The 27,503-nt window shown below is 40.5% G+C and overlaps 1 protein-coding gene and 1 long non-coding RNA gene across 3 annotated transcripts; both read left to right on the top strand.

Moving 5' to 3' along the window:
- Positions 1-27,503, top strand: LOC136250470 (cell death-inducing p53-target protein 1 homolog). 2 transcript variants are annotated; one of them, XM_066042677.1, is made up of 4 exons: positions 1-133; positions 8,877-9,130; positions 9,460-9,630; positions 27,244-27,503. In XM_066042677.1, exons 1-4 carry the CDS (start codon positions 127-129, stop codon positions 27,379-27,381), a joined length of 570 nt encoding a protein of 189 aa, XP_065898749.1. In that variant the 5' UTR covers positions 1-126; the 3' UTR covers positions 27,382-27,503. The 2 variants fall into 2 exon arrangements, with proteins under 2 accessions (XP_065898749.1, XP_065898748.1); XM_066042676.1 differs by lacking the exon at positions 27,244-27,503 and adding an exon at positions 10,299-10,562.
- Positions 22,712-24,671, top strand: LOC136250468 (uncharacterized). The gene is made up of 2 exons (XR_010698557.1): positions 22,712-23,945; positions 24,439-24,671. It is a non-coding gene; the product is annotated as an uncharacterized lncRNA (long non-coding RNA).

Raw genomic sequence — 27,503 nt, 5'->3', positions numbered from 1 at the left:
TAAATGAGCAAGGGCGCGCCCGCAGGCATGAAGCGTTGAAAACAAATACAAAATCACGTGAGCTTAGCGCCGACGCCTAGGAGCGAAACTGATCCGAGAGTAACCCGCGTGATTCTGCGACCAAAGATGACAGGTCAGCAAAATATGGCATGTTGTTCTAGCCGGCCATCTATATACTCAGTTCCGAGTCTCATGCACGCACGGTGAAGCGCGACCAGACCCTTTTTCAGCGCTTCCCGAAACGGAAGCCAGTGAACTGACGGCCTGACTGCACGACATTATACTTGATATATGGCTAGCTACGGTGCTGGGGTTAACCATTTGTTGCCTATAGTCTGTTCGCCTGAGCCCTCGTTTTTTTGTTATTAAGTCTATAGTTACACGGGAATCCTCCCATACCGCTAGCTATAATCTGTATAGCTAGCTATACCCAAGGAACATTTAGCTAATAGCGCGCGGTGAAGCCTCAACTGTTTATCAAAAAAGCGCTTTGATACGGGTAAGAACAGATGATTTTTGAGGCTTTACAAGAATGATCCCATGCATTACAGACGCCCGCACTGATAGCTACGTATGTATAAAAACAAACAAAAAAAAACGTATGTATGTATGTATGTATGGCAACTAATGGCGGCTATAGCTACATAAGTCAAATTTATGTATGTAATTATGTGTATGTACTGAATAGCTGTATGTTTGTCAGGGTAAATAGCAGTATTTTTATACTGAGCAGTCTTCCCTTATTAAAAACAAAGCAACATGTTTACAAACAGGCAGTATACTGCACTTTCTCTCGTGGGTGGCTGACTTGTTTAGGGTATTACTGAAACAGCAAGAACTTCCTTTGATAAGTTACATCATTACCATGGATCATAAAATGTTATTTTCAATAACATGACCTGTATAAACCACAACCTTTATTTTTACAGCACCTGACAATTAGCTATTAAAATATTTTAGTGTCTATATGATATTATACACACACAACTTTTGTGATGTAGGAAGAGTATAGTACTAGCAGTTATATAATGGTCTCTCCAGCATTTGATTACTAATAGGCTTAAAGCGGCATGTCCAGTTTGTGAGCCCAGTCCATCCATGTTTGTCTTGTTTCTCTTTGTATGATTAATGATTTCATTAAGATTGATTGAACGCCGCATGCATATAGCTATGTAAGTTGCTAGTGATCAAACTATTTGAGCTCTCTCAGTATTTCTCACTGAACTTCAAGTAAGCGTTCATGGGTTTAGACAACATAACTAGGCTGGCATTTCTTAGTTGGCCATTCATGAATATGGCTGTCTTGAGCTCTGTGAGTATTGCACTTTTATGGCTACTTGTAAGCCACAAACCTAACGCTTTGTTGTCACATCAAAACTTCATGATATACTCTTCTATGTATATAGAGTAGGACACTCTCTTCAGTTGTATTACAAACTGTTGGTGTAGCAAAGCAAATCTATGTAAATAGCTAGTTGTACTGATATGCAATGTATAGTCTCGTCTGCACAATTGAAAGCGATGTACAATAAGGGGATAATTGTAGTGTCAATGACATTGTTATCTAAAACACAAAAAGCATTGTAGTTTCACTAGCTTAACAAGGTGAAAGTGTGGGTTGTGACATATGGGTATTATACAGTACAAGTACACAAAATAATTTAGAATTTTCAGCTGGAGTAGGGACCATAGCACATCGATAAAAAGTACTGAAACAAGCTGGAGTAGTCCATGATATTAAATCACAGTAAAAAAAAAAGAAGTGTTATATCCCTAGATACCATAACAGAAATGTACAGTAAGGATATAACACTTCTTTTTGTTTACGGTGATTTAATATCGTGCACTACTCCAGCTTGTTTCAGTACTTTTTATCGATGTGCTATGGTCCTTACTCTAGTTGAAAATTTCAATTTTTTGTGTACTTGTTTGTTAACTTTTTTGTAAATAATTATTATGACTGGTGAACCCACGCACATCGCATCTGAAATGGCACTGCATGCCCCAGCTATATCGTCTGAAAATTGAAGTATCCATTATGCTTCGTTGCAACCCTTACACAGCATTTTGAATTGAGAACTGTTCAAAAAGCACCTCTGTGATCCATGCATGCCGAAAAAAAGAAATGGTACCATGCGCCCCAGTTATATCAATTATCGTCTGAAAAGTGAAGTATCTATTACGCTTTGTTGTCGGATATGTTCAACATGTTACACAGTAGTACGAATCAAGAACTATTCGAAAAGCACCTTTGCAATCTAAGTAGCCACTTTGAAAAATACAAATGATTTCTGTTACGAAAGGAAGCCATCACGTGCTACCACCAAATCGACACTTTTCACTGTCAGCAAAGATAAATAGGACACAAAGGAGGACACTGGTAAGTCTAAGAAGAATGCATTGTATGTACTGCAGTATGCCAAAAGGCACCTCTTGGACTGAAATGACGTCGAAACAGTAAAAAAATCAAGCCCGTAGCCTTTGCTGTTATCGAGTTATGCTTGTCTGAAGGCATCAGTCAGTCAGGCAGTCAGTCAGTCAGTAGAAAATTTCGTTAAATAATTAATAATTAAAAAAAATTTTTCGTAGTAACTTGTTGAAAGCATTTCAGTTCAATCTGAAAGCTTGCTTGGGCTTAGTTTTTCATGGGCCACGCCTACTCCTTTGTGGTCCCTACTATACAGTTCTATCATACTGTATATGATACATATATTATGCAGGTAGGTACATACCAGTAACTAATATGTACTTTGGCATGACAAATTTGTTTGGGTGTCTCCCCTCAATAAGACTGCATACTACTTGTATAATGCACACCCAAAAAGCAGCGCATTATGGCAGAACCTTGATCATGTCTATGCCACTAGCCACACAAAACAGTTTGTTTCAACCCATGCGCTTAATGAGTTATTTTAGGGTGGCCTAATACTTTGCTACGACTTAATCTATGCTCAAAAACTTGTTGTGATAGTCTGTGATACTTTATTTAGCATACAAAGTTTCATGAAATATCATACCTTCATTTTACGGGAATATAACTCTAATGATTTTTTTTTAAAAAACTTGGCTTTGACAGTAGTGAAAACGCACACCTATGGAATAAATTATTGGCCAACATCCCGAATTGCGAAAATTCAAAGCCACTATTGTAGAATAAAGCTTACCCAATTCCTGTACCAAATTTTGACGGTCATAAACACAATTTACCACTGTAAATAAGGTTAACAGACAAGGAATCCTTGGGTATAGTTGGTAGTGAATCCCAGTTAATAGAACTGGTGTTAATACTCAATTCCATTGGACGTACAAACGGCGATCATGCAATCTTTACTCATGGCAGAAGGGGTGCTATTTTGAATTGCTCATACTGAATAAAGATTGAAGCTGCAGTAAACATGCCGAGAACAGTCACCCACCCACCTGTCCTTGAATAATCGCTGGCATCCACCTCAATGCAATTAAGCATGCTAGCACATTTGTATAAATACATTATTTCACATTTTGGGCACCCAGGGAATGGCGCAGTCAGACTGCTTGATATACCTAAGTACTGGCTATAGCAATAGAAATCCAGCAACTAAATTCCTCACTAGGGCAAATGTAGGTGTATTTAGCACCTAGCATCTAGCAATGTCCTGGGCTGCCCTGTTTTTCCCAAACTATGCATAGCTCTGATGCATGCCATAGAGTGCGGTAGTGCATACAGGCTGGCTGACATAGGATGTTAATTTTGAGGATATTAGTAGCACGCTCCATGTAACAGTAATCATGAGATTCCAGCTTGTGCTGTTGCTTGTGAATTAACCAGAGTTGTGACAACCAGAGTTGTGACAAGCTTATGCTTTTAAAAGCATGAATAATATTAGTTGTATCAACAACAGTAGCTAGGATAGCTTGTTCTGCTAGTCCACTGGGATGCTTCACTGTGGTCTATGGAGTTTTGTGTTTGTTCAAGGTAGCATCATAGATATACAGACAAGTACTTGGGATTGGAATATCTGGTTTTTCGTGCTGGATCATTGTTACCGGAAGTAGTAATACCTTCGAATTTCACACAAAAGACTAGTTCTACTCTCCTAAAACATTAAAATTAGTTGCTGTGTGCTATAACTCTGGTTCCTTTGATAATGGTGGCTATGTATTGGCCAGCTGCATTGAGAGACACACCTTCAAACCAAGTCCTATCGCTAATTAACCACCCCATTTTGCAAGGAAGTTTTACCGACAACTAAACAAACACTCTTTCATATTGACATTTTACAGAAACGTATTGTGAATGGCGTATTTTACTATCCCACCTTTTTTGAAGGTGGTAATAATGATCCAGTGAATACATTTTTATTGGCTCACATGAGATGATTCCAATCTCGGGTGCTAGTCTGTATATCTATGGTAACATAGAAATAACACACTTAGCAACTGGTGCACCTGTAATCACATGTGTGGTTTAGGTTTTGCCCACTCACTAATGGTGATAATTTCCTGAACCAACAATCAGGACTGTCAAACAAGTTGTTAAAAATTTTGTATAACAGACTACTAGTTTGGCTTCTTGTGTAGGTCCTGATGGAACCATTTGAAAGAAATAATGTTTCTAATGCTTGTGATATGAATTTAAAAATTAATGTTGTGAATGCAACATCATATTTTAGGCCATATTGTAACCATATTTCAGCAACTAGACACATAATTCACAAATCCTCTTGTCAGTTTCTCACAAGCGATGTTCTTCACACCTTAGAATTGTTAGTAAGTTTTCATGGTTCTTTATTGGTCTGATTTTAGCTATTTTATTTTTTGGTTCATGGTTTTTACTAATTGGCATTGGGGCAATCGTGTTTCCATGACAACATTTGAATTCCATGTCAATTAATGAGAAGTCAAGAATGCATAAATATATAAAAAAAAATAATGGATCAAGTAATATCAAAACCCTAAATCATGCAAAATGATTTATAGTGTACATGTGGGTTTGCAGTATCCTGTACCCTTAATAAATATAGTCTGTGCTGGATCATCAGGTGTATTTATGATCTCATAAATTGTGACCATACTCATGCATGCCTGATTAATGAGGTTACACCATACCACATCACGTTTTGAGTAAATGGGAAAAATATCTTTAATAGATGACCTTCTTAATCAAGTGGTAAAGTAAACTGCAATTTTTCTAAGACCACAATGGTCACTACAATACGGTGGTTTTAAAGTATAGCTTATAGCTATGTGGACAATATATGGTCACTATGTTGGCGATAATCTTATTAAAGGGGTGGTCATTGTAAAAAGTCAAGTGACCACTAGGCATAATTATTGTGTGAAGGTTTGATCTTCAACCCTTCAGTTTTGGTTTTCTATAGTTTCACTTTCAAATTTTCAGTTTCCACTGTTTCCAATTACCCTTTTGGGTTGTTCTCATTAGAACTCCAGGGAATGATTACCTATCATCACCTCTTCTAAGAGAAACTGTTATGTGACCCCGTTAAGTAAAACCCTGACTATTTCTGTTTTCTAAAGTAAACTGCATTGATCTACATCAGCTGAAAAATGTGTGCTATAGAAATAATTTGCGAAAGGTCATGACAATGGGGGCCCTATAATGCTTAATAAGAATCCACTAGAACAACAAAGCTGCTTGTTCATTGTAGGAGTAATTGTGAGTATATTTCTTTATAATGTCTAATACCACTACATACAGTGAGATATACAGTTAATCCCACATAGCCTGAATCAAGACGCTATTCTGGTAGTATTGCTGACAGTGCCAGACCCTTAGCATGGATTTACTTTATGTGAAAGGTTGGGTGCCACCAAACTACCAAGATATTGTGTGGTGCTTATCAGAGATTCATCACCTCAACATTGGATAGAACAATGACTTGACCTTCTCCAATTGATAAGTGCCATAACAAAAATTCCTCTGAACAGATGTGCATCTTTAAAATCATGTGATAATTAGTCAATGCCACATGCTGGTACCTTTTTACATGCAAGTAAAGAAATGAAGTACATTTTTAGCATCAAGTCCATGGTTCATGGTTATCACATATATCTATCAGGTGTTGCATCAGAATCATGCGTCTGGTGTCTGGTGGATGGCATTATTTATCAGATTTACCTCAAGTAGAGCTAGAGGTACTTTGTAGGTTAAAATTTCAAACAAAGAGTGAAGAAGATGCAGAGAAATTGATCTGAAATTCTATGACCAAGAGCATCAGTGACACTGTACATGTTTCTGTTGGCGCAAATTGTGACCAACAGCAAGTGGATCTGAAGTAGCTTCTGCTGCTAGTGGTGTACCTATCAGATGGGCTATCAGAATCGAAAGTGATGAAAACCCAGCTAAGAAATGGAAACATAGCAACAAAGAATTTGAAGGGGAAAAAATTAACCAATTATCAGATCTGCACATATAAATAACGCCCAGAACCTTTTAAAGGCTCAGTTTCTTCTGCTAATTGGGCTTAGATTTGTATGACCATATTGTTTGTGTCAAGCAATGTCAAGAGCTGTGATGCACACTGTCCCATGAAATTGCTGAAAATAGCCACTGCAGCTGGTTAACAGCAAGCTTGAGCTCTTTACGCTTACTACTAATCTATATATGGTAATATGATCTTGCTGATTTACTGATGCATTGTAGCTTCATTGCACTAGTGATTGCTGGTGTAAGTAACGTCCCAATCTACTGCAAAATTAAACTTCTGCAAACACATGGTGGTAATTACCCTGATATACCAATTGTATTGGAAAAAAGTTTTCAGGCATTGAACAAGCAAGCAAAGCAGTCAGTTGTCATTTATCATCTTGTAATTCCAGACTCTTTTTTATCCTTTCTTGCTCCATATTCCAAGTTCAGGTCCCAGCTGATTACTAATTGCTCAGGAAATTCATCCATTTCAACAGCATTCATAAATTCAAGTAGATAAAACTCCTTCAATCCATCAAACTATTCTACCAAAACTTTTACTTTGTGTTTGTTCTTCTTTTAACAAAACTCATTTTTGCAAGGAGATACGTATCTTGCCCAATGCTTTTGAGACTAATGTGGCTGCCATTTTCCACCAACAAATTCAAATCGTTTGTCGCAAGCCTCATTTCAATCACTGTCTCGCGTGAGCATTTATCACTGTTCGAAACTTTTGTAACTTGCGTCCAATTCTTCCCTTCCTCTTTTTTCAAAGCTAGTTCTTGAAAAACATCATCACTGTTTCTGCAGTTGTTTTCTGATTTCTTACTTCTGGATGGAGTAAATATGTTGTGAGGGCCCTTACTGTTACTGCCATCTGCATTATCAAGCAGCTGACTTACAAATGTGTCTGTAAGTTATTCCTGAAGAAGGAATAATTCAAGATAAATCTCTATTGGGGTAAGGAGGCGGCTGTCTTCAGCTCTTCAGTCAGGAGGTGGCTGTTTACGGCTCTTCAGTAGATAAAATCTTATATGCCTCACTTCATGCTATCACCTGTCACTTCATGTCAATATAGTTATATACTGCATAATCTCTACTTAGCTGACTCTGAGGATTGCAGAATTGGACAAGAAAGTTTTGGCAAATTGAAGCAGTCAATTTGCTAAATTTGTTAACAAAATTTCCCACCTAAATTTTGTGTTTTATGGTATTCCCTTTAATCCTTACTTCAGTCTGTAGATTTAATGTCCACTAGTGTATCTGCAGGCTGGGGCGGATCCAGGAGGGGGGTCTCCGAGCTGGGTGGAGGATTACCCCCTAAAGTTCACATAATCATTCAACTCAGCCTACAGCTGTATGTAGCATTCATACATAAAACGTGCCCTTAGGCAAACTTTAACAAGCACGATGTGTGTATCTATCTATCTATAACTAGCTGGAAACCTACACTGCTGTTTGTGCAGCTTATTGCTATATATACTATGCTATTGTAGACTTATAGCTTACTACATACACAACTTCCTGGCACACAGTAGTCATGATGAATGATGGAGCACTTGTTCATCATACCATAGATTTTCGATCACATTTCTTGCTTGCCGTCACCATCGCAGAAGTGGCACCAAAAGTGAACCTTGTGCAAGTGCGAGTGAAGTTGATCTTCCTGACCAAGTTGAAGAACTATGAAGTAGCTAACTCCTGTACCACTTTGTAATTCATACTGTCGAGTGCGGGGACCAGCATTCTGTGTCTTCTGCATGGGTGAGGTCACTAAGGTCTCAAGAACAGCCGAGTAATATCATGTGCCCAGATTGACCAAAGGCGGAGTCAGGTGTATTACCACAAAAGAAAAGTATCGGCAGTAAAATACTCCTTATTTACAAATCAGACGTACCTTTACAACAATATCAGTGATTACAAATGCCATTGCTCCCTTGCAGCTGCCGGCTCTTCTACGCACAATAAGCGTGTGTCTTCCGCCATTTGCTGAACTTTAAACAATCCATATCACGTAAGCTATCATCACATGATGCTATATCATAGTTAATCATAATAGTTCGGGACTGCTCTATTAGAGTATATCGATCTTTCACGATCTGTTGCTTTCCTCCGTGCACTTTCTGTCTTAGATTTCCTGTTTGAGGTTCAACCTGAAGGGGGGTCTCGAGACCCCAAAGACCCCCCTCTGGATCGCCCCTGTCTGCAGGTATAGGTAGTCTTGTTTCATAACTTTTTATTCCTATGATCCTTAATTGAACTTAATTTTTTTGTGATAGAAATATTAAGATGGTCTGTCCCCTTTCCTCCATTTCCTTCCAGTGTAGCAATACATCTTCCATGTAGAGCTATAGGAATAAGCTAAGGTAATTGCTAAGTCACTTTTTTGTCAGCAGTGGTATTTATAAGTGCTGTTTATTTCGCATGTATTTGACAAAGTTATGTATTTATTATGTTCATTATCCAGACCAGCAATATCCACCACCAGGACCAGGGTATCCCCCTCAAGGTACTGCATATCCTCCAGCTCAAGGAGGATATCCTCCACCAACTGGGGTATATCCCCCACCTCAGGCTGGATACCCTCCACCAGATGCAACAGGATATCCTCCAAAAGAAGGGTATTCTCCTGCTCCTCCGCAGGGATATCTCCCTGGGAATCAACCACCACCACCCCAAGGATATTCCCCACAACCTCCACAGCCACAGCAACAAACTACTGTGAGTTAGTGACGTACATAAAACAAAAGATAAGTGGTTAGCCACTCAATCATGTTGTGTGCAATTACTGTATATAATATATAAACTGTTTGCACACTACACACATACATACATATAGTGTGCTGCTAATTCACATTATGGAACTCATAATAGACTTAGCCTGCACATCCACATTGTGCCTTGGTGCATGCACACTCTATGCACACACTTATGCACATGTGATCGACAAGTAGCAAGATATGGAACTGAAACTATTTTATTCCTTGTGCATGGGACTTCATTGTATCTGTGTGATATCTTGTCATTGTATTGTCTCATCTTCTCATTAGAGCAATGTTGTTGTGGTGACTGGTCAGCCACAGGTGACCTCGACAGTTGTCCATGTCTCATCCAGTGTTCCTGACTACACTATCCTATCAATTGTGATGACCATACTGTGCATTTTCTTCAACTGTTTTGCCCTTGTGTGCACCATTCCTGCCATTTTCCTTGCTGTTCAGGTACGTTAGGGTATTTGTTTATATATAAACTTTTCTGTGTGAGTACTCATACAAGTACGTAGGAAATTCTGGCATTTTGCTGGTATCACAATGATGTGAGGTTAACTGGGATATCAGTTTTCTACACAGCTGATTACAAATTCAGTCTTGAGCTTGTTCAATTACTCCAACAGAACTTACATTGCAGAATGCATGCAGGCTATCTTTAACAGTCTTTTTTACATTTGATTTGGATTATCAAGTACCAGTGTAGTAGGATAATTTTTTAAATATGTGGATAAAATGTGAAACTTAAAAAAAATTAGGAATACTTTAGGGCAGAAGAATGGAAAAGAATTTTGTGCTACTTAAAAGCCAAACTTACAGTTAGAACTTTCAGTTAGTGCTAAAATAGAAAATTGATTTGCCCAAACTTTTGTTAGCATAGCACTCGTGTACGATTATGATGATGATAATTGTTGAGAAGTTATAACCAGTATTGGAGTAGAAAAAGAACTAATTATAGATAATGTCTGGTTGATGTAACATTAGAATCAAAAGTCATGACCATGAGAATGGCTTCAGTAACATGTATATTAATAATACCATGTGTACATGTGTGTAGTGTGAATATGCATAGTGTGTACTTAGCGTGGATTATTTTTATTTATTTTGTTATTTCTCTACAGGCTAAGGAGGAAGGAGCGCGTGGTGAACAGGAAATAGCTGTTAAGCATGCAAAGATAGCTCTCTACCTCAACATTGCTGCTATCGTTTTTTGGATCGTTATCTGGATAATATGGATTGCAGTTGTGGCAGCCTCATAACTTCTGCATGTGATACCAAACCTCTACAAACAAGATGGATGTTTAGGTTTAGGTTTGAACTTTAGCATATGCTGGTAGATATTAGCGTGTCAATTTTATTTTTAAAAGTATTATGGTTTAACAGTTCTTATATGCTCCTACAGTGGTGCATATTATGGTAGGTGTGTATTAATGGCAGCTAGTACATTAGTAAGTATATATCCCACTACATGATGGAAACACAGGGTGGTAGAGAAAAAACACTGATGATGTGCCATCAATAACTGTTTCCTACAGCACACCATGTACTATGACATGGTACCACAGAAATGTGCACTGGAAATGTAAAACTTTAATAAAACTCCTTGAAAATAGCATTTTCAGCACACCATACACTACCCCCTTCAACTTCCCAAGTCTGTAGATGGTGTATCCAGCAAGAGATGCCACTTGTTTCTGCTGCAACCGAAGAGGCCACTTCAGTGCCCAGTGCCTGTCAACCACAACCACTGAATGCCCACAAGTCTTGAATGAGTTTACAACAGAGGAACCTTTAAAACCCACACAAGACTGATACCTTGATACTGTTAATGCTACAGAGTAGGGTTGAGACAAATAGTTCGAAGCTTCATTCGGTTTCATAATATTCGGATGCTGCTTTACTACACCAAAACTTCATTACCATGGATACTAACAAGTTGAACCAGTCGCACAAACATTGTCACTCCTAGTGGAATCTGCCATTTATGTATTTTTGGTGTAGTTATAGTTTAAACAATTAATGGTTGTACTGGATCTATAACAAAGTGTAGGAATTTGTACTACGCTGTACACCCTAATGACCATCACATGTGTTCATTACTTGTTGACATGACATTCTTCAAAGCTTCGGTAATATTTTCAAAAGAAGCTTCGGAGGATGTATTTGTACATTTGTTCCAACCCTATTACAGAGAACAACACATGGGAAATTGCTATTGAGATTCAGGGCAAGCCAATCATCTTCAAAGTAGACACAGGGACAGAGGTTACAGCATTATCAGCTTCAACCTGGAAATCCCTAAACCTTGGTACAACACTGAGGAAACCAGACATTTATTTGTATGGGCTGGATCATGCCCATTATGGATCTTCTCTAATGTCATTTGTCTCATTGCTGTTGGCACCACAATTCTGGACTGAAATAACCACAGGTTACCACTCATAGTCAGCTCTCCTCAAAACCTCCATCTCTCTAGGTAGTTGATTGTGTGCTGGCCATCCTGACTTGCAGTACTGAATTAGTTTCAAACAAACAATCTGCTAGCATTGAGAGCAAAGGTATACGCAGAGTTACAATGCATGCAGACCCTGGGAGTTATATCATCAGTGGAAGAACCAACCCCTTGGTGTGCAGCATTGGTAGTTGTTCCCAAAGAAGGGAGAGCTGTGCACATATATATGTGTTGATCTTAAACCACTTAATGAAGGTGTATTAAGGGAAGTGCATCCTATGCCAAAAGTATAGACACAACATTAGTACAGCTTTCTGGGGCTACAGTTTTCAGTAAACTTGATGCCAACAACAGATTTTGGCAGATCCACTAGCAGCTGAATTAAGGCTGTTGACTACTTTCATTACCTTGTTTGGGAGATTTTCCTTTAACAAACTCCCATTTGGAATTTCTAGTGCACTGGAAATATTTCAATGTAGAATGAATGAAGTTCTTTCAGGCATTCCAGGGGTACTCTGTCAAGTTGATGATGTACTTGTTTATGGCAAGGACACAGCAGAGCACAATGCCAGACTACATGCTACTCTCAAGACAGCTGGAATCACACTGAACAAAATAAGTGTCACTTCAACCAGTCATGTCTAACGGTTGTTAGGTCATGTTACTGATCTCACCTGATCCATAGAAGACAACTGCCATTAGTGCAATACAAAAGACGGCTGCTCCCACGTTTGTCACTGAAATTAGATGGTTCATGGGGATGGTGAACCAGACGAACAAATTTTCCCCAAACATCGCATAGAACTTGAAACCATTAAGAGAGCTTTTGAGTTTCAAAGTGACTTGAACATGGACACCTGTTCAGGATAATTCTTTCCACAAACTGAAGGAGACAATCTCCTCAGTCCTCACCACATATGCTGACTTTGTACGACATAGAGGCAAAAACAAAAGTATGTGCAGATGCTTCATCCCATGGACTAAAAGCTGTCTTACTGCAGCAACAAAATTCCTGGTGGCCAGTTGCATTTGCCTCACAGGCTCTGTCAGAAACAGAGACACTATGCACAGATAGAGAAGGAAGCCTTGGAATTGACATGGGCTGTGGAGAAATTTTCAGAATACATTCTGGGGAAATGCACTATACTGGAAACTGACCACAAACCTATGGTACCAATTTAGGAAGACACACTGCCCCCTCGTGTTTTTAGATTCAGACTCAAATTAATGAAGTTTCAGTATAAAATCCATCATGTAACAGGGAAAACTCTCAGTACAGCAGATACACTATTTAGAGCCCCTAAATTGATGAATTATCTGGTGACACTGTCAGACCTTCCAACTCACCCGCATTGCGCGGGTGACACCCGAATTGCACGGGTGACACCCGCATTGCACGGGTGACACCCGCATTGCACGGGTGACACCCGCATTGCACGGGTGACACCCGCATTGCACGGGTGACACCCGCATTGCACGGGTGACACCCGCATTGCACGGTAGTCTGGCGCCGCCCGCCCTTCGCATAAGTAAGGGTCTGGTGAAATACAGATACTAAATCATTTCTAGCGCCCAGATTCGGCGCTAGCCAATTAGTGCATGCCAATGACGTTCACACAGAAATCGCCTTGGCAACACAATGCTTTTGTTCGAATTGAAGTGCAATCATCTGACGTAACTAGTACCCATCCAAAAACAGCCTATAGCTGTAAAAAAAGTGCGCGTCCAAGTAAAGCAGAGTTAGCACATATTTATCGAATCACTTATAGTTGTGGTTGTTGGTGGTATTAAGTATTCATCGAATTACATTTAGTAGATGCTGGTAGTATCACTATTAACTATATTTTTTGGCAGGTGGTCAGGTTGTTTAATCACGTGATCAGGTGCACGTGATCCCCTCTCAACGCAGGTCGGTGACAAGCACGTAGCTGCTATTGCGTTTTCGAGCCTTTGTTGTAATCTGTATGGCTCGATGTAGGATTTTTGGCCCCTGCAGCTAACTCGAGCCTATCTGGACGAGAGTTCCATAGCCCAAAGAAAGCCCATAATGGGGTAGCAGGGGGTTCTAAGTGGCTAGTTGGAGTAGTTTAAACCTTGTCAAAAATGATCATCTTGTTTGAGCTTGGTTTTCCTATCGCCCAGATGAGGTCTTGTCGCCTTTGATAGGCACTGTTAAGCGTTAGCGCCATAGGGTTAGCACGTGTGTCTGCCTATTCATGGTTACCTGGCCACCTCTGTAAACCGTGCCAGCAGCGCAGTTTAGGAGCTGCAAATTGCTATTGGTTGTTGATACTGGCCGGTATAGAAAGGAATATATTTCAAAACGTTAAGTGAGTGATGTTGTATCAGTGCCATGCCCTGGTCTGGCGAGCAATCCGCTGTAAGCGGACTACCCCAGCTTCATCGATACTTAGCTGCGTGACACTACAGCCTTTGTTTGATTGAAGTTTAATGGTCATAGTTATGACTTATGCTAAGACTGCTTGCTATAGGTGTGTCACCAGCGTGGTGCAAAGTTGGCAGTATCAGTAGCCGTAGCTATAGCTTGTTATTAATCTATGATGTACGTGTGTATGCAAGTGCGTTTTAGTGGCTGCATGGCCTGTTGGATTTTAGCACTGTAGTCATGTGATGACCTAGCTGATGTGCAGTTGCGCTCTGTCCCCAGCTCGCAGTGCAGTCATAGTGAGTAATATTGGCTCACCTATTTGTGCACTTTTGACACAATCATAATTGACGTGTTCCCCGTATCCGGAGAATTGAGGCACAGCCCAGTCTGATGTGTCTATGTGTCCCTAATCTGATACTGCTTAGGGCAATCTCACATCTCTATTTAAAGTGTAAGTATGTGTGTTAACCATGCCTGGTGTGATTTCAATAAACTGGTGCATGATACCGCTGGCATGTGGTAATGATCAAATACCTTAGTACAACTTTGTCTTGTTGCCTGAAGTAGTGCTACTAGATCTAGACTCAGTTGGTTGCTTTGTTCGGTGGTCACCATAGCTGTTATAGTGTGCTGCTTATCTGTCACATCCTGACTAGCTGGATATAGAATATTCTAGTCTGTTTTTTGTTTGTTTTTCTTTTTTTGATTGCTAGGAGTTCTAGTCAAGGTGTTCCCAGCAAGTGAGCTGTACTAGTCGCAGCTGGTCATCTTGATTATTGGTTATTGATTTAGCTGATATGTGTGTACTGTACATGTGCTACTGAACATCGCTGCCACATCTAGCTACAGCAAATAATATAGTCTGGTGCTAACGCTCAAGTTGATGACTGACTACACTGTGCTGGTCACTTAGCAGGTATAGTCATATGCTCTCGGTGTAGCTGAAGCGTGCTTAAACTGTGGCCACAGCTGCTGCAAGTCCTGCCATTTAGTGGTAGTGACTAGCTGATGTGTCACTGTACCATGCTACAAATGTAGCTGTCCTGTCGTTCAGTTAAGTGCAGTAACTGATATGCTACTGTATAGGCAACTGAGTAGCCATTTTGTTTACTGCCATCAATGTTGTCATGTATAGCTGATACATATCTGTAGTGAACTGTGCTATACCACTGTATAACTGTCAAATATACTGCAAATGACACTGTCAGGTGCTATCGTTATAGCTGATGCAGGAACTAGGCCTTTATGATCAGTGTGGGTGAAGAGGAGTCTTTGAGCACATGGTTGGACATGCTAAGTATGTAAGATTTTGCAGAGACCAAAGCCCAACCTCATGCGATTGCTATGGCTACTGTACTGCATTACTGACATAGTTGTCTCACCCACTGTGACTGATACTGAGTGATAGTGATGCAGTCAGGTGAGAAAGCTCATAGCTGCCCTGTGCTGTTACTATCTGTAAAATCTGTCGATGGTGCAGGTACAAATAACGCAACTAATGTGTAGCCGCAATCGTGATGTGGTCAGGATTATCTATCCTGGCATGGTTGTTACGTCTGCAACTAATGCGTCAGGTGTTTTCAGTATGCAGTTGAAATTCCTGACACTTCTGCTGTACATTATTCGTAGCAATCTATCTGATGTGTGGATGTAGGATCATGACAAAGCCAGATGTCACATCTATTACAATTGATGCAGTCAGATGTAACCATATACCTGATATATGTGACTGCACAGTGCTACTGATGTAGCTGTCATGTCCACTGAAGCTGCAAATTGATGAAGTGAGCGTGTGTGGCTACACTGGTGATATTTCTGCTACCTCCATTGTAATTGATATGGTCTGATGCTAACAGTATAGACTGTACAGTGCTACTGGTGTAGCTGTCCTGATCATGATGCAGTCAGGTGATGATATAGCTGATATGTAGCTGCCCTGCTGAAGTTTCTACCACCTCGGCTGTGACATGTTCCTATGTAACAATATAGTTGATGTGTGGCTGTTGCTACAGTGCATGGTAATAATGTATAGCAGTACTATGGCTGTCCCATTTTTCATTTTATTATTTATTTTTATTTATTTTTTTACCACTGATGTAGTCAGAAGCTAGCAATATAATGACTGTACAGTGTTGTTGACGTAGCAACTACAGCTGATGCATGCAGTATAGCTGTCGTGTAAATGTGTGATGACAAGAGGTCGTGTTCACTGTGATTGATAGTCAGGTAGCTGATGTATGCATGATTGTACTGTGATACCAACATAGTTATCACATTAATTTTACTAGAATTGATGTTGCATCATTCCTGTTTGAGAGCTACCAATGTAGCCCATGTTTGAGTACTATGGATGTAGCCCACGTTTACTGATGTAGCTCATGGTTGAGTGCTATCGACATAGCTCACGTTTGAGTGTTACTGGCGTAGCTCATGTGTGCTTGCTACTGACATCACTCATGTTTGAGAGCTGCCAACTTACCTCATCTGAGTGCTACTGACATAGCTCATGTATGGCTGCAACTAATGTAGTTCATGTCTGGTGCAGCTTGTGTTTGAGTGCTACCAGCTTACCTCATTTGAGTGCTACAGACTTACATAGCTCATGTCTGGGAGCTCCTGTCTGGGTACTATCAATATAGCTCATGTCTGAGTGTTACCAATGTAGTTTCTGTTTGAGCATCAGCGATGTAGCTCATGTAAGCATGTTTGAGTACTACCAACATGGCTCATGATCATGTCCGCATAATGCTAATGATATAGCTCATGTTTGAGTGTTACTGACATAGCCCATGTTTGAGTGTTACATGGACGTAGATCATGTTTGAGTGCTACCAACACAACTCATGTCTGAGTGCTACTGATGTAGCTCATGTTACCAGCTTACCTCTTTTGAGTGCTATGTACCAAGTAGCTCATGTATGAGTGCTACTGATATAGCTCATGTTTGCGTGCTACCAAACATAGCTCATGTCTGAAATTGAGTGCTACTGATGTTCGTAGCTCATGTTTGCATGCTACTGATGTAGCTCATGTTTGAGTACTGCTGATGTAGCTCATGTTTGTGTTTGAGTGCTACCAACATAGCTCATGTCTGAGTTTAGTAGCCCGTGTTACCGACTTGTATAATTACCTCTTTTGAGTGCTACTGACATAGCTCCTGTCTGAGTGCTATTGATATAGCTAATGTTTGAGTACTACTGACTGCTCGTGTTTATGTGCTACCAAGATAGCTCATGTCTGATACTGAGTGCTACTGATGTTTGTAGCTCATGTTTGCTTGCTACTGACATAGCTCGTGTTTGAATGCTACCAGCGTACCTCTTTTGAGTGCTACTGATGTAGCTCATAATTGAGTGCTACTCACTCTTGACTGTTTGCAATGTAGCTCATGTTTTGAGTGCTACTGATGTAGTTCATGCTTGAGTGCTACCAATATGTTTAAGGTGGAGTTCTACTGTTGTAACTCATGTTTGAGTGGTACCGACATAGCTCATGTGTGAAAGCTTTTAACTTACCACATTAATTATGGGTGCTACCGATGTAGCTCGTGTATGGGTGCTACCGATGTAGCTCATGTCTGGGCACTACCAGTGTAGCTCATGCCTGAGTGCTACCGACGTATAGTAGTTCGTGTTTACGTGCTACCGACATAGCTTGTATTGTGAGATGTAGACTCATGTTTGAGTACCAACTTACCTCATTTGGGTGCAAGCAACATAGCTCATTTCTGGTTGTTATAGCTGCTCATGTCTGGCTACTAGTGATGTAGCTCATGTCTGAGTGCGACTGACAGCTCATTTTGGGTGTTGAGTGCTACCGATGTAACTCAGATTTGGGTACTACCAATGTAGCTCATGATCATGTTTGAGAACTGCTGACATAGCTCATTTGAGTGCTATACCGTCTTAACTCATGTTTCGGTGCTGCTGACATAGCTTATGTGTGAGTGCTACCAATGTAGCTCATGTTTGAGTGCTACCGGCGTAGCTTATGCTGTGTGAGTGCTACCGACATGGCTCATGTTGTGAGATGTAGCTCCTGTTTGAGTACCAACTTGAGTGCTACCAACATAGCTCATGTCTGGCTACAGCTACTGATGTAGCTCATGTCTGGGTGCTACTGACAGCTCATGTCTGGGTGTTACTGACATATTGAGTGCTACCGATGTCACTCAGGTTATTACCGACGTACCTCATGTTGAGTGCTACCAATGTAGTTCATATGTGACTGCAACCAATGTATTTTTCTACAGTTGTGACTCATGTTTGAGTGCTACCGACATAGCTCATGTGTAAATGCTTTTAACTTACCACATTTGAGTGCTACCAATGTAGCTCATGTATGGGTGCTACCGACGTAGCTCCTGTCTGGGTATTACCAATGTAGCTTATGTCTGAGTGCTACTGATGTATAGTAGTTCAGTTTGAGTGCTACTGACATAGCACATGTTTAAGTGCTACTGACATAGCTCATACTGTGAGATGTAGCTCATGTTTGAGTACCAACTTACCTCATTAGAGTGCTACCAACATAGCTCATCTCTGAGTGCTATACGTGTCTGGCTACTAGTGATGTAGTTCATGTCTGGGTGTTACTGACATATTGAGTGCTGTTGATGTAACTCAGGTTTGGGTACTACCGATGTAGCTCATGTTTGACTGCTACTGACATAGCTCATGTTTGCAACATAGCTAGTGTTTGACTGAGTGCTACCAATGTAGCTCATGTTTGAGTGTTACCGTTGTAACTCATGTGTGAGTGCTACCAACATGGCTCACATTGTGAGATGTAGCTGATGTTTGAGTACCAACTTACCTCATTTGAGCGCTACCGACATAGTTCATGTCTGAGTGCTACTGACAGATGGTGTCTGGGTGTTAATAACAAATTGAATGCTACTGACAGCTCAAGTCTAGGTGTTAATGAGATATTGAGTGCTACTGATGTAGCTCCGGTTTGAGTACTACTGATGTAGCTCATGTTCGAGTACTATTGACATAGCTCATGTGTAAGTCCTACCGATGTAGCTCGTGTGTGAGTGCTGCCAACGTAGCTGATGTTTGAGTGCTACTACCATTGCAGCTGATGTTTGAGTGCTACTACCGTTGTAGTTGATGTTTGAGTGCTACTACCAATTAGTGTAGCTGATGTTTGAGTGCTACTACCAATTAGTGTAGCTGATGTTTGAGTGCTACCAACGTAGCTGGTGTTTGAGTGCTACCGACGTAGCTGGTGTTTGAGTGCTGCCAACGTAGCTGATGTTTGAGTGCTACCGACGTAGCTGATGTTTGAGTGCTACCGACGTAGCTGGTGTTTGAGTGCTACCGATGTAGCTGATGTTTGAGTGCTACTGACGTAGCTGATGTGAGTACTACTGAAGTAGCTGATGTTTGAGTGCTACCAACGTAGCTGATGTGAGTGCTACCGACGTAGCTGATGTTTGAGTGCTACTGATGTAGCTGATGTGAGTGCTACTAAAGTAGCTGATGTTTGAGTGCTACCAACGTAGCTGATGTGAGTGCCACCGACGTAGCTGATGTGAGTGCTACTGATGTTTGAGTGCTACCGACGTAGCTGGTGTTTGAGTGCTACCGACGTAGCTGATGTTTGAGTGCTACCGACGTAGCTGGTGTTTGAGTGCTACCGACGTAGCTGATGTGAGTGCTACCGACGTAGCTGATGTGAGTGCTACCGACGTAGCTGATGTGAGTGCTACCGAAGTAGCTGATGTGAGTGCTACCAAAGTAGCTGATGTGACTGCTACTGACGTAGCTGATGTTTGAGTGCTACCGATGTAGCTGCCAATCCGTCTGTCCCCAACTGAACCAGGCCTAGCTATCATTCCCCTTTTCCCTCCCTCCTAGGGGCTATACTTTAAAATGTGGGATCCAACCAGCTTAATTTGCAGTCAACCAATCCATAAATTCCTTTCAAAAGAAAATTCCAGCAACCTTACCCTAAAAAGGCCAGGTACCCTCTACGCCTACCTCCAGGATGTACTATATTTCACTCCCTTCCTGTGTGAAGGGAGGAGAATGAGTATAAAATCGATGACTGGTTAGTGGGGACTTCCGGTGGTAGGTGATAACTCACTCGGCGAGACGATACTGGAGCATCTACCGATACAATCAGTTGTGATCTGTGTGTGCCACCGCGGCTAGAGCACTATTGATCAAACTAGTGCCGGAAACTTTCTTGAGAATCTTCCTGGTCACATTCTGACGGTTATCACTGTGGTTCGCGGGGTAAAAGTAGAAGTTGATACCCTATTATTCATCACGATATCACTCCGTTTGAGGTAGAGATGAGATATCATTGCTCTCCGTCTCGCACTTTTACGCACGACGAGTTGAAGTTCGATCACACGAGCCAACAAATGGCGCCTTCTGCATCACGTGCGTAACTGGCTGGAGGCATGCGTGATTCTTTTTGTGCTAACCACAGTTAAGCTATTAACCTCCATTTAACTGCGACAAAAAGTAATGATATCATAATGCGGCCATGTGCGAGGTGTGCAAGTTGTAAAATTAATATTAGCTAATCAGATAATACAATGTTATTGTTAAAGTGTTAATGAGAACTATGTGATGCTGCTAGTTTTTAAGTGTGTGAGCATCTTCATAAATGCCACATAAAATAAAGCAATGTGTATAGATTCTCTGATAGTAATAAATAGTTTGAGTTTGGCCGCCTTTCCTGTATACAGCAATGCTACGAACAAAGGAAAGGTGGCCAAACTCAAACTATTTATTACTATCAGAGAATCTATACACATTGCTTTATTGAGAATTAAATTTATGTGACATTTATGAAGATGCTCACACACTTAAAAACTAGCAGCATCACATAGTTCTCATTAACACTTTAACAATAACATTGTATTATCTGATTAGCTAATATTAATTTTACAACTTGCACACCTCGCACATGGCCGCATTATGATATCATTACTTTTTGTCGCAGTTAACTCTGCTTTACTTGGACGCGCACTTTTTTTACAGCTATAAGCTGTTTTTGGATGGGATTTCAATACTTTTTGTTAGAATAAGCAATGTACTGTTGATAACAGTAGGTGAGTTTCCATGGTTTTGACAGAAACCCCAGATTACAGTGACAGAATATTAAAATATAACTGTAATTTTAGTGGCCAGGGCCGCCCACATTGGGGGTAACTGGGGTATTTTGCCCCCTACCACAGCCCGAAAGGGGCCACTTGAATACCTGTTTAAAGAAAGATCGATATACTCTAATAGAGCAGTCAGGATCTAGACCCTTCCTTGCCCCTGGGCCCCTCTTTAACTCTTTTCCCCGGGCCCTCTAATTTCTCAGGGCGGCCCTGTTAGTGGCATGCAACTGCAGTCAACTAACACCCATTTTAACTATTAAACCCTTAACAACGCTTTGCCTTTCATCTTGTACTGCATTGAAACGATCAAAATACTCTATTAGAGCAGTCACAAAACAGCTGTAACACAGCAATCAATATTTAGCATAGTTACAACTTTTGCTTAGCATCGGATTGTATAGTTTAAATTACTAGCTACTTACAGACTTTACAATATAAAAATATGGCACTTGTAGAAATGTGACTGTTCTATTAGAGTATCTCGATCTACTTCAAGCATTGACTAATTCAAGTGAAGAAGCTACGCCCCTGCCAAGAGATCTTGTGAAATGAAATGAGAATAGTAAAGAAAAGGCAAGTATGTACAGAGACAATAGAGGGGCGCGTAATTATGTCCTGTTGTAAATAAACGCCTTTAAAATTTATATTACTACTAAATAAACGCACCAGAATAGGCTTGTGTGGCTGTTGTCTCCAAGGTTGTCTCATTACTTGTCTTTTCGTGTTGAAGGGATTTAGTCGCAATTGGTGAGTTTAACTATACATGTATTTGTGTTGTAAAACTTAATTGTAAAAAGGCGATTAGCACATATCATGATAAACATGTATTTGTCACAGTAGAGCAGGGCCGGAGCCCAGAGATTTTGAGTGGTCCGGCCATCCATGGACTAGGTCATATAGTCATGCACAATTGCACACTACTTTTTATTGATTTGATGTAATTTTTAGATTATCTGCTTTCATGATACTCAATTGTGTGTGCTAAGCAAACATAGTATGCCAAGCTAGGGGGGTCTGGGGTCATGCTCCCTCAGGGAAATTTTTGAAAATAGATGCTTTGAAGTGGCATCTGGAAGCTATTTAACATGCAAAGCCTCTTTCTCCTTAATTGTTAACATCAAGGATATATTCTGGCAATTTTGTACTACAGTACCAATTAATTCAACTTTTTATTTTCAAAATTTCAGTGAAAGCTTAGTTCTTTGAGATACAGATGCCATTGGGATTGTGGCAAATGCATGCATGGCATGCATGACCAATTAGCCAATGCAGTGCCATGCAGATAGCTCACTGGAGCTTTTCAGTGATTTGAAGACAATAATAGCATAGATGTAATGGCTTAGACTAAGAAGAACAGTGGCTATATTCTATACTGAATGCTCTATTACAGTATTTCAATGACTGTTCTATTAGGGTATATTATGATGACTGCTCTATTAGAGTATCTCGATCTTTTTACAGATTCAAGTAGCTGAAAAGTGGTCCGGCCAATGCCGGACCGGCCGGACCGTGGGCTCCGGCCCTGTAGAGTCTCTCACGAAGTCACGATTATTACGAGACATTGGACCAGGGTAAAAATTTACTGCTATATTTAGAGGTTGTAGCGTTTGTATATCTTAGTATCTTAATAAATAATCCTCCATGATCACTAATCACTAATAGTACAGTGAAAACTGGTCATTATTCAGGCCGTAGGGACAAAATTTTCTGACCTTGCCTTTTAAAGAGGTGGCTGCATTAAGCGGCCTTAAAAAAAGGTAAGAAGCATGCTGTTCTAACTGGCTATAGAGATGGATTTAGTGTATGACAGCGTATGAGACAGTGAGTGCTGGTAGCAAGGGGGCAGCCAATCTGTTAGAGTACCAAAAGCACTGCTTCAGACATAGGCAGTTGACTGTCAGCCCCAAGTGTAAAAAGTTTCACTATTGGTCCTTATAAGCTCCTGATGAAGAAAGTGATGAAGTCATTATCCATAGGATATATTTTTCAGAGTATCCTTTTCAGTTCTGCAATATAGTAGCCAAGCATAAGATGAACATAACACAGCATTCCAGTAGTTTAGTGGTGACCACAACACTGCCTGAGTTAAACTGTGGTGAGATTTGAGACTACCAGAAGCCCTGGAATGTCTTCAACACATGAAATACCAAATATCTAATGCCTGGCTTTCATCCACAGTGGACCTGTCTTGGTGGCCACTTGTACAGAGGGGAAACAGCTGCCACACAGTCTTGCGAGCGAAACAGCTAGTTGCCACACCCCTTAATTATCAATTTGTAAAATCTTTAGCAAAATTGTGTGTGCGAGCAAGTGCGATGTGGCAGTGCCGTGTATATGGTTGCTGCCTAGCAGTGACACATCACGAGTATTGAAGTCACAATGCATTACTGTATCATCCATCTAAATACAATCTCTGAATGTGTCATTTTGTGTAGAGAGCAATCTTCCACAAGAAGTGACCTGCAGGTTTCAGTGTATATTGTTAACCATTAATATTGTTCACAATATTGTGAACTATATGTACAGTGAAACCTCACTTAGTAGCCACCTCTTTAATAAGACCACCTCATTATATTGGCCACCTCTAGTAGGTCCCAAATATAGCTAAGCATTACTTATGACCTCATTAATAAGGCCACCTTGTTATTCAGGCCAAATTTTTTGGTCCCACAGCCTGCCATATTAATGAGGTTTCATTGTACTTATGTGAATTTTTATTTTTCGTAACTTTTCTTCAGGTTTACTGATGAAGCATTGTTGACTGGTACGTGTATAATGTGGTGACTTGAAATTCTAAAACAGTACGTAGCATGTCTTGTATGCACGCATCCACACATCTTAGAAATAAATATAATTGTATTCTCTATAAATAGTCAGTTCCATTGTGCCACTGGGTCATAAGTTGGTTGAGTATGGATCATCCAGGGCACTTGAGTCACATTTTGTCCTGGCCAAGTGGATCTCATCCACTGACAGAATATACAGGATCAGATCACGTGTATAAATTACGGTGGAACTTGTTTATTGCCACCTTCACTCATTCAGCTGGTAACAGTGTATAAATTCTCAATTGGAATTGGCTTTTCAAGAGTGGTTGTCTTTCTATACTAGTGGCCATTAAGACAGGTTGTACTGATAGATAGAGTGTACATACTAGAGATGCAACAATATCCTCCACTTAGTGTCGTTTGATAGTGATGCAATGGAGACTATGTATTATTGCATTTAAATACTATACTATTATATTGCAACTCTAGCACGTATTTATAACAGGAATGTTTGTTAACCGTTTAGACATGCTGGAGCCACACCCACTCATCTGGATTCTACAAATGAAGTCATACCAACTTGTTGTCATCATACTTACTCGTTACTCCCTTGGATGAATATACATGCCGTCATGTGAGACTTGCTACCATGGCGGGCCACTGGAAAACATTTGCATAGCAGTTATATTACAGTCATTATTGTACAATTCTTACATTATTGTTGTGAAAAGTGTTTGGTATTCATGTGTCTCCTCTGTATGTTGTAATTACATGTGTAATTTTGTGTGGGGGTGCTATAAAATGCAATAATGCATGGTGACAATTGTATTAGGCGATTTTGCACACTTCCTAGCTACATGTGCTAATTACTCACAGCTTGTGTCAACAACTGGTAACCGCAGTTGTACTCTTGTGTCATTCTTTAAGCCGCGCCCTTAGAGGGACAAATTATGTGGGGGCGACTAATTTCAAAACGAAGGATGGTATGCAGCACCATAGATTATATCTATGGACTATAATCTATGGCAGCACACTTCTTGGTGGCTATATGTACTGATTAACTACATAGAGCGCCAGTTCATCAATACCCAGTGACCGCAGTTGTGCTCTGCGTCATTCTTTAAATTCCGAGTAAAATTCTTAGAGAGCAAATGACGTGGGGGCGACTAAATTCAAATTTCAAACTAGCCATTCTCGAAAACAAATGTTTCAATCTGAACGAAACTTTTAGAACAGTTTAAAGACACATTGCCCTACATGCCAAGCGAGTATTGCGGAAAACAACAATCTGGGATTTGTATTTGGCCTCTAGGTCGACTGAGGACGACTGAAACTTCGTTTGGTGCTGAAATCACGACTGTAGGGTAATCATGTATGGTGAAATCGATGATGTGAATCTTGAGGTGATTGAGTGAATACTGAAGCGATAACAGGGCGATCAATGTTCGGAATGCACAAAGGAACGCAAGGCATACACCTGCGGTTGCGTCTAACCGCATGCGATAAAAAAAAAAAAAATGAAACTTCACTTTTGATGTCGGCAACCTCGATCACGAAACAATCGGCATGGATTTGCTTCACTGCTTGTGTGGTAGTTACTATAGTGACACGATGAGTTCAACTCCAGAGTTTCAGAGGGATAGCGTAAGTGACGGGTGGATTACAGGAAGGCCGAATTTGACAACGTTCGTTCTTGTAAAATCCTCACGTAGTGGTCGCGTCATTTATTGTCTGCGGCGCGCGTTTCTGCTTTACTGGCCGCGCGACTCACTACCGTGAGTCTTGATACGTACGCTGTCTAATTGAATTCCTTTTGAAATGATTAGGTATTTGTATTTCACCAGACCTTTACTTTTTGCGAAGGGGAGGGCGGCGCCAGACTAATTGCACGGGTGACACCCGCATTGCACGGGTGACACCCGCATTGCACGGGTGACACCCACATTTAAGGCTTTTCACCCGCTCACCCGCATAAAAATAATTTCTAGCCAGAAATCGCTAATGCTTTCACTTACACAATCAGGATCTGAATTGGCATCACGTGAGACACAATTAATATGATTGTGGGTTTAAATTAAATCACGTGAGAGGATTTTAAATAGTATGCTGATGGCGGGAGTTTATTGGCGATGATATTCAACCATTTCATTGGATCAACGTTAGTTCACAGATGATTATTCTGAGTTGATATAATGATATTGTAACGTATGAGCACTAAATTTGGGAGGCATTGATTGAGAAAGTACAGTTGTGAGTCTTAACAGAGTCTCCAGAGTGCATTGCATAAAAGGATTACTACCTGTTGAGGAGTTAAAAGCCGATTCATTGTGTAAAGCATAAAATGACTGCTACCTGTTGAGTTAAAAGACGATTCGGACTTTTGCATCACGTGATATGGAACGGGACCGTCGCCGAGGATAGCAGATGGGTAAAATGATTATAGCTCAGTCATGCAGTAGTAAATAAGCTGCAGGTAACAGCAGCGTATAGGTTTAGCTAGGGGCAATGCACTTTGACAACCAATTTGTGTATGAATACTTGTTTTCAGCCCTCATGAATGTGGGCTCTGCATACACTTGGCTAGTTACAGGTAGCTGAGGGTTGATTCACCCGCACAAAACTTTTCCAAGGTTGGAAAGTCTGCATTGTTGGTTTCCTACTCACCAGAAGAAATAGACAAAAAGTCACAGCTACATTGCCAGCAGGCTCAGAGCTGGTGTTTGAACAGCTATTGTAATTCCCAGGCAGAAGACAGCATTTGCTCGAAGCTAATTCAGTACTGCAAGTCAGGATGACCAGCACAAAATTAACTACCTAGAGAGATGAAGGAGTCAGCGTTGACCCACTGACCCGGATTAATTAAAGCGAGGCGTGCGATAAGCTATGTTTCGGCTCTCTCTTGCTAGTCAAAGGGCGTGACACCCATTTCGCTTATGAGTATTCATCCTGTTTCATTTGAGATGAAGATTTGTGAGTGAAATGGGTGCCATACCCATTAATTAACAAGTTTTTTAGTTGCTTACACTCTTGCGAGACGACGTTGCATTTGAGCGGTATTGTATTTTAGTCTTTGTCATACAAATGTGATATGTTGCTGACTCGGGAATGTAAAGTCTCCATCTGAGACTGTTATGCTAGAGTTGTGCTCAATACTATTGTGCCCAGAATTTGGTTGCAGGGCACTTATGATGATGATAATTGTATTAAAGTTGTGTGAAAATTCAAGATAAGAGAATGGTGTATTATCATAATTCTGCATGTGTGGAGTAGAGTGTGTGTGACGTAAAGTGTGCTTTCTATCTGGATTATTTATGATTTCTTTTCTCTACAGGCTAAGGAGGAAGCAGCACGTGGTGAACAGGACATAGCTCTTCAACACGCAAGGATAGCTCTCTACCTCAACATTGGTGCTATCGTTTCTTGGGTTGTCATCTGGATAATATGGATTGCGATAGCGGCAGCCACATAACTTTTACATGTAATATCTAAACTTCTACATACAAACTGTAGTGTGTGTATGAATAGTTTTCTTTAGTTTATGTAAGTACATTCATTTGTATGCAGAAAAATTATGGTAGTGAATAGACTTTA

Source organism: Dysidea avara, chromosome 3 (genome assembly GCF_963678975.1).
Source record: "Dysidea avara chromosome 3, odDysAvar1.4, whole genome shotgun sequence".
NCBI lineage: Eukaryota > Metazoa > Porifera > Demospongiae > Dictyoceratida > Dysideidae > Dysidea > Dysidea avara.
The sequence above is the reverse complement of the archived record's forward strand: the minus strand, read 5'-3'. Positions and strand labels throughout refer to the sequence as shown.

What these genes read in the sequence shown, in the direction of transcription:
- LOC136250470 (XM_066042677.1), top strand. An exon ending in AGCCACAGCAACAAACTACT is followed by an intron (nt 9,131 to 9,459) that starts GTGAGTTAGTGA and finishes TCTTCTCATTAG; the next exon opens with AGCAATGTTGTTGTGGTGAC. An exon ending in CCATTTTCCTTGCTGTTCAG is followed by an intron (nt 9,631 to 27,243) that starts GTACGTTAGGGT and finishes TTTTCTCTACAG; the next exon opens with GCTAAGGAGGAAGCAGCACG.